At 42.8% G+C, this 12,728-nt stretch overlaps 1 protein-coding gene across 1 annotated transcript in view; it reads right to left on the reverse strand.

Annotated features, from left to right (window-relative positions):
* Positions 1 to 899: 899 nt before the first annotated feature.
* Positions 900 to 12,728, reverse strand: part of RRP7A (ribosomal RNA processing 7 homolog A) — a 131,361-nt gene continuing 119,532 nt past the window's right edge. Inside the window, exons 6-7 of the mRNA XM_073586695.1 lie at positions 2,801 to 2,993; positions 900 to 1,129 (exon numbers count right to left, since the gene is read on the reverse strand). Coding sequence (XP_073442796.1) covers positions 1,044 to 1,129; positions 2,801 to 2,993 — 279 coding nt within the window. The 3' untranslated portion in view covers positions 900 to 1,043. The remainder of the gene's footprint in view (positions 1,130 to 2,800; positions 2,994 to 12,728) is intronic.

A 12,728-nucleotide genomic window follows, 5' to 3' on the forward strand; every position in this document is an offset into this window, starting at 1 on the left:
GAAGTATTTTTTTTATGAAAAAAAGTTAGATGTTCATTTTTTTTTAAATATTCAAAAAAATTCCTGTGATGCACCTAAAGGGTTAATAAACTTCTTGAATGTGGTTTTGAGCACCTTAAGGGGTGCAGTTTTTAGAATGGTGTCACTTTTGTGTATTTTCTATCATATAGACCCCTCAAAGTGGCTTCAAATGTGATGTGGTCCTAAAAATAAAATGGTGTTGTAAAAATGAGAAATCGCTGGTCAACTTTTAACCCTTATAACTTCCTAACAAAAAAAAATTTTGGTTCCAAAATTGTGCTGATGTAAAGTAAACATGTGGGAAATGTTAGTTATCAAGTTTTTTGTGTGCCGTATCTCTGTGATTTAAGGGCATAAAAATTCAAAGTTGGAAAATTGCGAAATTTTCAAAATTTTCGCCAAATTTCCGTTTTTCTCACAAATAAACGCAAGTTATTTGAATGAAATTTTACCACTAACATGAAGTACAATATGTCACGAGAAAACAATGTCAGAATCACCGGGATCCATGGAAGCGTTCGAGAGTTATGACCTCATAAAGGTACAGTGGTCAGAATTGTAAAAATTGGCCCGGTCATGAACGTGCAAACCACCCTTGGGGGTGAAGGGGTTAATGACCTGATGATAATAAGCAAACCTGGAAAAGAGGTAGAATTTCCTTAATACTTGTACTTACCCATGGAAGATCAAAGTACAAGTAAGTTTAAGATGCCAAACAAGAAGCATCATTAGGGTAGGTTCACAAGAGGCAGATACATTGCAGGTATTCCAAAACAAAAAAATCCTCCAGGTATTACAATACCAGCAAAATGGATGACATACCAAGTTTTACCCACAGGCTTTATAAAAATTCTGTGTAGAAATTGATGGCAAAATGGTTTGTTTACTGCATAAAGATTTATTGAAAAGTAGTCTTTTTTTCAATGAGGGGAAAATAAAAAGCTATCCTTCATGCTTTATGGTGATCCAGATCAATATTAGACGTTTGTAAAATGAAAACAGGGTAAGGGCTCAAATGTTTTTCAGTAAGGGCGGAACTTTCTCTGAGCTCGCATCAGTGCAATCTTCTGCTTATCTTCTTCAAACTTTTTACGCAGCTCTGCCAGGTCTGAGAAATACAAAAAAAACAGGGCAGGTGAATGATCCATTGTGATAAAATCTTATCTATTGCAGAATATTTCCATTTGAGATAATCAGTGATTCATCAATAATTTAAGTCTAAAGGCCCCATTACACGCTTCAATGTCCCAGCGATCCCACCAACGATCCGACGTGGATGGGATCGCTGGGACATAGCTGATCGCTGGTGAGCTGTCACACACAGGCAGACTCACCAGCGATCAGGACCAGCGAGCACGCTGGTATCCAGGGTAAACAGCGGGTAACTAAGTGCTGCTTAGTTACCCGCTGTTAACCTGGATACCAGCTCCCAGCATCTGCTGTATGGCACTGGGAGCTAGCTGATCGTTGGTCTCTCGCTGTCACACGCAGCGATGTGTGCTGCCCAGCGGGAGACCAACGATAGATTTATGGCCCAGACGATTAGGCAACAATTAAAGATCAGCCAACTGATCATTCATCGTTGCTACGTGTCACACGCAACAATGTCGTTTCGACATCGCTGCAACGTCAAACTGGTGACGTTGCAATGATATCATTCACAATATCGTTGCGTGTATCGGGGCCTTAAGAATAAGGTGCACTACTTGCCAAAGTGACAAATCAGCTTTTTTGAAAGCATTGCAGTTAATTTAGAGGTTTTATTCAATTAAATTTGGTGTGCCCCCCCCCATACTATTGGGCTTCTACGCACTGAAGCTTGTAGATACCCTGCAGAGTATCATATGCCATAATGCTGAATCCTCCCCTAACAACTGAATGCCACCCAGCACATTATCCAGCCCTGCTCGACTCAGGGAAATTTCACACAACTTTCCTCAAAATAGCTGGGAATGCAAATGTCTGGTCTGTTCAGCCTGAGCTTGTGTGGAAGGCTAAGAAACAGCCTGCCGACCAATAATAGGCAGCACGGTGGCTCAGTGGTTAGAACTGCTACCTTGCAGCACCGAGTTCTAATCCCAAGGACAACATCTGCATATTCTCCCCATGTTTGCGTGGGTTTCCTCCCACACCATTGGGGACAGTGATGACAATGTATATAAACGCTGCAGAATAAGATGGCACTATATAAGCAATACATAATAAATAATAAAATAATGCTGCTACCATCAGAGTGCTACAGAACAAGCGCTGCCTGAGTCAGTCACAGAGCTCAACCCACTAACTGCCCATTTAGGCTTTATGTAGGCAGGCTGTTAATTTACCGCTTAGTCATTCTGGGCTGCCAGGCTCCCTTTAAATTATGTTCTATACAGAACGATCATGTTAGTAACAATAGTATTCATCGGGAGATCAACCTGTTTAAACAGGCCTGCAATTGGGAATGAACAGTTCTAGAATTATTGGCCTTACAATACTTGATTTCAGGTAAGTACCAACTGACTTTAGGCAGACAAGCAATGATGGGACCTAACTATTGTAACACAATCTTTCTGTCCCTGTATACAGCACGTTTTCTTCAACATATTACCAGTTTACATGACCAATGTGCTGATCATTTATTAAAAAAAAAAATTATAATTAAAAAAATCAAATCACCCAAAGAGAAGTGCGTGTGCTCATTTTGTTGGGCGATTGAGGTCATGTTTACACTACTGGATAACATAGGGTTTTAGAGTTGCAAAATAAGAGCAAAAAATTTTAAAAATAAGGCACTTACGTTCTTTCTTTTTATTACGAAGTTGCCAAGCATAGAAGTTTAGAAGTTCTTTTTGAGCTCTCTTTCTCTTTTCCTTCTCAGTCAGTCGAAGATTAACAGCTTCTGTCCGTGCTATGCCTGGGCGACGACCTTTTCTTGTCACGGTTATCCAGCCATCCTCATCTGGCACCCCTTCCTTTTCCTTATCCTCCTTCTGTTGAAATAGAACCAAAATGTTGGGTGGAATTTAAGTGACTTGCACCAGTTCTGTGTCATGAAAAAGTTGCAAGCTATGATGCTTGTACCTGTGCAATAACTTGGGACTCCTGCCTCTTGCTCCTTTTCAAATGGTTTATATTTATTATAAAACTTTTATTAGTATACACCTACATGTATATGTATCTGTGCCATCACATTTGAACCCTTCAGATGGAACCCGAAAGTCTCTTTAAGAAACCTTACAGCCTGCTATGGCCCTGTTGCCACCTCCACAACACTATGGCAACCCCCAACCTATTGTCTCTTTCCCCATCATCCTGTAAAATGTAAGCCTGTAAGGGCAGGGTGCTCCTCCCTGTGTATCAGTCTATAATTGTTAGTCTGTTTACTGCAAGTGATATCTGGATTTTGTAAAGCTTTAGGCTTTGTGCCCACGGTGCGTTTTTTTAAGCGTTTCCTCAGCTGCAAGGCCGCCGCAGAAACGCTTAAAAACCGCTAGATAAAACACATCCCATGCAATCCTATGGGATTCCGAGGTCGCTGTGCCCATGCTCCGGATTTTTCCGCTGCTGAATCGCATAGTGGAAAAATATATGCGTGAAGTGAGCGCTTCATGTGCGGATGGTACCCTGGTCTGGAGGAGACTCTCCTCCAGGCCCTGGGAACCATATTCCTGTTAAAAATAGAATAAAAAAAAAAAAATAGGGATATACTTACCCTCTGTCAGCCCCCGGAGTCCTCCCGGTCCTCAGTGGTGCACGCGGAAGCTTTGTTCCCAGGCGTGCTTCGTGCCAAAATGACCTTTGCGACGTCGCCGTCGCGTGACCGCGACGTCAGACGTCATTCTCGCAATGAATCACTGGGAACAGAACTTGCCGGCAGCGCCACTGAGGACTGGGAGCGCCGCTGAGGAGATCGGGGGCTGACAGGAGGTGAGTATTTCCATATTTTTTTTTATTATTTCTAACATTCTATCTTTTACTATTGATGCAGCATAAGCAGCATCAATAGTAGAAAGTTGGTCACATTTGTCAAGTGCTATGCTTGACAAGTGTGACCAACCTGTCAATCACTTTTCCAAGCGATGATTCAAATAGTTTGGAAAAACGCTTTAATTCCGCAAGCTAAAAACGCTTATGTTTTGCGGGAAAACGCATGCAAATTCCGCATGCGTTTTACCCGCGGCAGGGAGTTGCGGAAATGCTGCGTACAATTCCGCAGCGTTTCTCCAACGTGGGCACACTGACTGCGATGCCAAACTTCTAAGGCTTTCTGCTGACCTGAAGAATTATATTGCTCCTTCATTTTTATGGCAGAATGAGCACAAAACAAAACTTCAGAAAAGAATGGTTGAAGTGTGCTTTTTATTTTTAACCATTTCACTTCACTTGGTGTTTTTTCTCGTATTTCTTTAATTTATAAGGTTACATGAATAGTGTCATTCAAAACTAAAACGCGTCCCACAAAAAAACAAGCCATCAATGGGAAAATAAAAATATTAAACACAAGGAAAGGAAAAAAAATGTCCAGGTGCTTAAAGGGTTGAAAAGCCAGTCTCTTATGTTTGCCATGTCAATTTTATGCATCTACAATATTTTGCATTAACCCCTTAGTGACAGCCAATTTTGTACATCATGACAAGGCCAATTTTTACAATTCTGATCACTGTCACTTCATGAAGTTATAACGCTGAAACATTTTAATGGATCCACAATTCTGAGACTGTTTTTTCGTATCATAATGTACGTTCGTGTCAGTGGTAAAATTTATTCGATATAACTTTAGTTTTTTTTTATGAGAAAAAAACAGAAATATGGCGTAAATTTTTTAAATTTTGTAATTTTCCAACTTTTAATTTTTATGCCCTTAACCCCTTTACCCCCAAGGGTGGTTTGCACGCTCATGACCGGGCTAATTTTTACAAATTTTTTTACAATTTTTACAAATGGTAACATTTCTTTGATATGACTTGCTTTTATTTGTGGGGGAAAACAAAAATTTCACAATTTTTTCAACTTCGAATTTTCATGCCCTTAAATCAGAAATATGGCACACAAAATACTTAATAAGTAACATTTCCCACATGTCTACTTTACATCAGCACAATTTTGTTACCAAAATTTTTTTTTGTTAGAAGTTATAAGGGTTAAAAATTGACCAGCGATTTCTCATTTTAACAAAATTTCCCAAAATTTTTTTTTTTTTTTAGGGACCACATCACATTTGAAGTCACTTTGAGGGGCCTATATGGTAGAAAATACCCAAAAGTGACATCATTCTAAAAACTGCACCACTCAAGGTGCTGAAAACCACATTCAAGAAGTTTATTAACCCTTTACGTGATTCACAGGAACTGAAGCAATGTGGACGGAAAAAAAATGAACAATTAACTGTTTTAACAAAATTTTTTACTCAGAACCATTTTTTTTTTATTTTCACAAGTGTAAAAGACAAAATGAAAAATAAAAATTGTTGTGCAATTCTCCTGAATATGAAGATACCCCATATGTGGAGGTAAGTCTCTGTTTGGGTGCACGGCAGAGCTTGGAAGGAGCACCGTTTGACTTTTTCAACGATGAATTGGCTGGAAATTAGATTTGACGCCATGTGGCGTTTGGAAAGCCCCTGATATGCCTAAACAGTGGAAATCTTGCACAAGTGACACCATTTTGGAAACTAGACCCCCCAATGAACTTATCTTGATGTGTGATGAACACATTGAACCTCCAAGTGCTTATAATGTAGAGCCGTGAAAATAATTTTTTTTTTTTTTTTTCCTTCACAAAAATTATCTTTTCACCCCCAAATTTTTATTTTCCCAAGGGTAACAGGAGAAATTAGACCCCCAAAGTTGTTGTGCAATTTGTCCTGGGTATGCAGATCTGGGGTTTCTGACTGGATATGAGACAGCCGACTCCCTCTATCCCTGCTGGTGATTTTTCCTGCCTCCTGAGGTCTTAGCTGAGCATGCAGGGACTGAGCTGGAAACTAAGTGTTCTTTTGCTAGTGTTCACATTTGATCTGGTTTTGTCTATTTCAGTTTTGTGTGGTCAGCCAGCTGGGGCTGTGCTGAATCTCTATCAATACGTTACTGCTTGTGCCAGTTTGTTTTTGTCCCTTATTAGATTGGCCACTTGGCTCTGCTTTGAGAATATACCAGAGTGCTGATATAGTGGGCGAAGTCGTGTGACTTCAGTATTTTTCTATCAGACGTGTTGGACATTTTTTTGCACAGTTTTTGCGTGATTGCAGACAGTGTCTTTCCTGTCCTGTCTAGTTAGTGTGGGCCCCATCGTTTGCCCAGTCTATTTTCCTACCTGCGTTTGTGTTTTCATCTTGTCTCACCAACAATATATGTTTGGGGGCTATTCCTTTGGGGTCTGCTCTGGGGCAGATTAGATTTCCCCCTTTCTTGCTTTAGGCTTATTTAGCTCTCCGGCTATGTCGAGGCATCTAGGATCATCGTAGGTACGCTCCACGGCTACTGCTAGTTGTGTGGATAGGATCAGGGGTCTGCAATCCGCTTAGTTACCAACCTCTCTGGTTTTCTGTGGCTTAGCGTGGTCTTGCTTTCCTCCTCGGTGACCCAATCATAACAGAGATGTGCCTAAACAGCAGACACCACCACAACTGACCCCATTATGGAAACTACACCCCTCAAAGATTTTATCCAGGGGTATAATGAGCAATTTGAACCCACAGGTACGACACAGAATTTGATAACATTAGGTCATCATACTAAAAATTCTTTTTTTTTTGCCCCTCACAAAAATCCTGTTTTAGACCTGAATTTCTGAGTTTTGTCAGAGATTACACCAAAAAGTGGACCCCACAATTTGTTAGTCACTTTCTTATGAGCGCAGCGATAGCCCATATGTAGTCAAAAAGTTCTGTTTGGACAAACGGCAGGGCTGGGACAGGAAGAGGCATAATGTGACAAATTTGGATTTATTTGAAATAGATTGTCATATTTGCAGAGCCTGTGTAGTTCAAGAGGAACAGAAATCCTCCATAAATGTGCTTTTTTTCTTTATAAATTGTATCCTCTATTCTGTTTATCTAGGGAGGTAGTGAGCAGCTTGATACCACCATTTTTTATGCAGTTGACGCAACACAAGTTTGAAAATTTACAATTTGCATTTTTTTCACTGTCTCTTATGATTCTTTTTTGTACGTTCTGAGGAACACACCTCAAATGTTATTGCACTAATTTTTATGTGTTCAGAAATATATCCAACTAGCTGAAGAGCCCGGCGTTGCCCAGGCATAGTAACTGTGGTTAGCTATAACAAATTATAATGATTATAGCCATCTATATAGACACTTACATCTAGTGTGTGTATGTATATATGTATGTATGTATGTATGTATGTATGTATGTATGTATGTATGTATGTATAGTCCAAAAGTTTGGACACACCTCATTCAAAGAGTTTTCTTTATTTTCATGACTATGAAAATTGTAGATTCACTCTGAAGGCATCAAAACTATAAATTAACACATGTGGAATTATATAATTAGCAAAAAAGTGTGAAACAACTGAAAATAAGGTCTTATATTCTAGATTCTTCAAAGTAGCCACCTTTTGCTTTGATTACTGCTTTGCACACTCTTAATGAGCTTCAAGTGTGCCCTTTTAGGTTTAATAAGTGGAATTCTTGCCTTATAAATGGGTTTGGGACCATCAGTTGTGTTGTGTAGAAGTCTGGTGGATACACAGCTGATAGTCCTACTGAATAGACTGTTAGAATTTGTATTATGGCAAGAAAAAAAGCAGCCAAGTAAAAAAAGTCGTACTTACTCACCGGTTAACGGTATTTTTCGGAGTCCATGACAGCACCACCTGAGAGAGGGGATCCGCCCTCTAGAAACAGGAAATCCTACAGATACATAAGGGTGGCACCTCTCCCACGCATCAGTTGGTTTACAGAGCACAAGAGGACCACAATGGTTAATAGCATAATTTATATACAATACTCTACACGACTATTAATTACCCGTGTAAATATAAGAGTAAGAAGTGCACACCCAAATTAAACTAAAGGGAAGGAATATAGGGGTGCTGTCATGGACTACGAAAAATACCGTTAACCGGTGAGTAACTACGACTTTATTCGGTCGTCCATGACAGCACCACCTGAGAGAATTTCAGAGAGTAATAATTACTTTAGGGAGGGACTACAGCCTGCAGAACCCTGACACCAAAGGAGAGGTCTGAGGAAGCATCCAGGTCTAGTCTATAATGGTTTTAGAAGGTGCTTGGAGAGGACCAAGTAGCTGCCTTGCATATCTGGTCGATCGAGACCTTCGATTTCTCTGCCCAAGAGGTTGCCATGGCCCTGGTGGAATGCGCCCTCAGCTTGCCAGGGGCCGGTTTGCCTTTTGAGGTGTATGCTAAAGAAATGGCCTCCCTAATCCATCTCGCTAGCGAACTTTTTGAAGCCCTACGGCCCTTTCTAGTGCCCTGATAGGAAATAAATAAGGCATTATCTTTTTTCCAGGGGTCAGTAACTGTCAGGTACTATAGGAGACATCTCCTAACGTCTAGCGTGTGTAATTTCCATTCCTTATCGTTCGTGGGATTAGGGAGGAAGGATGGAAGAACTCTCTCCTGAGTTCTATGGAAACTGGAGGCTACTTTAGGCAGGTATGCTGGATCGGGTGTAAGAATTACCCTGTCATCCCTGAATTGTATGTAAGGAGGAAGTCTAGATAGCGCCTGGATGTCACTCACTCTACGGGCTGATGTTAACGCTACCAGGAGAGCCACTTTAAGGGACATGTTTTTCGTGGAAGCTGATGAGATAGATTCAAACGGGGCCTCCGTCATGGCCGTAAGAACTAGGTTTAGATCCCATGGCATAAATTTATTCCTCACTATCGGTCTGGACCTGCCTGTTGCTTTAATAAACCTATCATAGAATCGTAGAGTTGGAAGGGACCTCCTGGGCCATCTGGTCCAACCCCCTGCTCAAAGCAGGATTCGCTAAATCATCCCAGTCAGATGCCTGTCCAGCCTCTGTTTGAAGACTTCCATTGAAGGAGAACTCACCACTTCTCGTGGCAGCCTGTTCCACTCATTGATCACTCTGTCAAAAAGTTTTTTCTAATATCTAATCTGTGTCTCCTCCCATTCATTTTCATCCCATTGTTTCTAGTCTTTCCTTGTGCAAATGAGAATAAAGTTGATCCTTCTACAATGTGACAGCCCTTTAGATATTTGTAGACAGCTATTAAGTCTCCTCTCAGTCTTCTCTTTTGCAAACTAAACATTCCCAAATCCTGCAACCTTTCCTCATAAGACAGGGTTTGCAGACCGGTCACCATTCTGGTCGCTCTTTTCTGAACTTGCTCCAGTTTGTTGATGTCTTTTTTAAAATGTGGTGCCCAAAACTGGACACAATATTGCAGATGAGGTCTGACCAAAGAGGAGTAGAGGGAAATAATGACTTCACGTGATCTAGACTGTATGCTTCTGTTAATACATCCTAGAATTGCATTTGCCTTTTTTGCTGCTGCATCACATTGTTGACTCATATTCAGTCTGTGATCTATTAGTATACCCAAGTCTTTTTCACATGTGCTGTCACTAAGCCATATTCCTCCCATTCTGTATATGCTTTTTTCATTTTTATTGCCCAGATGTAGTACTTTGCATTTCTCCCTGTTAAAAACCATTCTGTTAGTTGCTGCCCACTTCTCCAGCTTATTTAAATCTTTTTGAATCCCCTCTCTCTCTTCTCTAGTATTAGCTATCCCTCCTAGCTTTGTGTCATCAGCAAATTTAATCAGTTTACCCTCAATTCCTTCATCTAAATCATTGATAAAGATGTTGAACAATACAGGGCCCAGGACAGAGCCCTGTGGTACCCCACTTAAGACATTCTTCCAACTGGATGTGCAGCCATTTACGACCACTCTTTGGGTCCGATCACTAAGCCAGTTATCGATCCAATGGTTACTGGCGATGTTGCAGTTGAACAGTGCCCCTAGAGCCGACACCTGTACCTTAAGTGTGCTGGTGGAGAGTCCCATGTCCAGACCTTTTTGCAAGAACTTTAAGATCTGTGCTATGGGAGTGGACTGTCCAGCTACTACCCCTGAGCTCTGAAGGAATCTCTTCCAGATCCTCACGTAGATTTTGGTTGTAACCGGCTTTCTGCTTTTAAGCAGGGTGTTAATTAGGGCCGGGGAAAAACCTCTCTTTTAGCAGTGCCCGCTCAAAATCCACACCGTCAGATGTAGGCCAGCTACCTGAGGATGGTAAACTGGGCCCTGGGACAGGGGGTCTGGGATGTTTGGTAGGACCCAAGGGCCGGATACCGACATGGTCCTGAGGCATGAGAACCATGCCCTCCTGGGCCAAAATGGGGCGATCACTATAATCCTCGCTTTGTCCTTCCTGACTTTCCACATCACCAGGTGTAGTAGAGCCAGGGGAAAGAAGGCGTATGCTAGGCCGAAGTCCCATTTGATTAGAAGAGCATCTACTGCCAGAGGGTTCTCCCTGGGATTCAGAGAGCAGAACTGAGGCACCTTCCTGTTCCCTCTGGTGGCGAAGAGGTCCACTTCTGGCTGCCCCCATTTTTGTACTATCTGGTTGAAGATGGACGCTTTTAAGGACCATTCCCCTTGCTTTAGGAGGTTGCGGCTTAAGAAGTCTGCGGTGTTTTCCCTTCCTTTTATGTGCAGAGCTGTTAAGATAGCAGAATGGCTGTTCCAGTGGGCAGAGCAACATCTATCTCCATCAGGGGCCTGGACCAAGTGCCGCCTTGGTGGTTGATGTAAGCCACGGTGACCTGATTGTCAGAGAATATTCGAACATGGCAACCCTGTAGATACACAAGAAGGTTTTTAACTGCCTGCTCTACGGCTGTTAGCTCTTTCAGGTTGGAGGACATTCCCAACTGATGGCCCTCCCACAGGTCCTGGATCAAGATTTCCCCCATGTGGGCTCCCCAACCCATAGGGCTTGCATCTGTGGTGACTACTCGGGTTATGTTATATTCCCAGAGTACCCCTCTGGCTAGATTGTTCTCGTCTAGCCATCACTCAAGTGATCTCAGTGTGTTGGGATAGAGTCAACTGGCCTTCTAGATAACTGCCCAGGATCTTTTGATGGCGTAAAACCTCGCCCTGTAGCCCCCTTGTGTGGAACTGGGCCCACCAGACCGCGGGGATGCAGGATGAGAGAGAACCCAGGAGGGACATTGCCTTCCTGAGAGACATGGTAGGGTTATTGGAGGCGTTCAAGACCTGCTGACGTAGGCGAACTAATTTTTCGGGTGGAAGACGACATTCCTGATTCTGCGAATCTAGGATTAAGCCCAAGAACTGCTGGACCTTCATGGGCTGTAGACGGGACTTCTTAATGTTTAATAGCCACCCTAACCGTTCCAAAGCCGATTTTGCTTTTTGCAATTGATCCAGACAATGGACTGCTGTTTTGCCTACAATAAGGAAGTCATCCAGGTAGGGGATTATTAGGATTCTGCCTCCCGTAGATGGGCCATAACTTCAGCTATAACCTTAGTGAACACCCGGGGGGGGGGCGACTGCTATACCAAAGGGAAGGGCGACATTGAAAATGCTGTAACGACCCCTCCAAATGAACTGCCACGCTAAGGAAACGCTGATGAGACGCATAGATGGGTATATGGTAATAAGCATCCTTTAAATCCAACACCACCATAAAGCAATTTTCGAACAGCAATTTTATTGTGGAACTGATCGTTTCCATTTTGAAAGGCCGAATGACCAGGTATCTGTTGAGTGCTATCAGATTAATTATGGTCCTGTAGGAATTATCTGGTTTACGAACCAAAAATAAGGGGGAGTAGAAGCCTTCGCCCTTCTCCGCCTCTGGTACCTTTATCAATACTCCCTTCTGACATAGGTCAACAACTTTGGTTTCTAGGGCAGTCTGTTCCGCCAAGGAAGACCTGAGCGGAGTGACCCTAAAACTGTTCTGGGGGACACAGGCAAATTCGAGCTTTAGGCCTGAGCCTACCAACCCCAGGATCCAGTTACTGTTCGAGATCCGCAACCAGGCTTGGAAGAAAGCCGATAGTCTACCTCCCACCGGGGCCTCTAATCATTGGGGAGGTTTCTTGGTCTCAAGGGATCCTTCTTGGCGTCCCCCTCCAAACATAAAACCAGTACCTTTCCTCTTATCTTCTCATCTGCCCCGGTCCCTGGATGACCTCCTCCAAAAAAATCTCTTCCTAGCAAAGGGACGTCTATAGGAAGGGGTGGGCAGGGAAGGGAATTTCTTTTTATCGTCGCCAGCCTTCTCCAGGAGTTCATCTAGGACTGGTCCGAATAGATATTCCCCCTCACACGGGATGGAGCACAGCCGGGATCTGGCCTGGATATCCCCGGGCCAGTATTTTAGCCATATAGCCCGTCGGGCTGCATTTGATAGCCCTGCGGCCTTGGCCGCCATTCTTGCGGAATCTGCCGAAGCGTCGGCTAAAAAGGCTGCCGCATCCTGGATGGTGGGTAGGGTTTTCAAGATAGATTCCCTCGAGGCTCTGTCCTCTGAGTTTCTAGCTGGTCAAGCCAGATCATAGATCTGGCCATGCAGGTAGCTGCGGCCGCCGGTCTTAGGGCGCCAGCCGACATCTCCCATGTGCCTTTCAAGTAGGAATCCGCCTTTTTATCCAGCGGATCCTTTAACGAGACCATGTCATCAAAGGGGATAGCGGATTTTTTGGACGCCTTAACCAC

The sequence above is a fragment of the Dendrobates tinctorius genome, unplaced genomic scaffold (assembly GCF_039654945.1).
Source record: "Dendrobates tinctorius isolate UK_male_01 unplaced genomic scaffold, ASM3965494v1 ptg000094l, whole genome shotgun sequence".
In the NCBI taxonomy this organism is placed as follows: domain Eukaryota; kingdom Metazoa; phylum Chordata; class Amphibia; order Anura; family Dendrobatidae; genus Dendrobates; species Dendrobates tinctorius.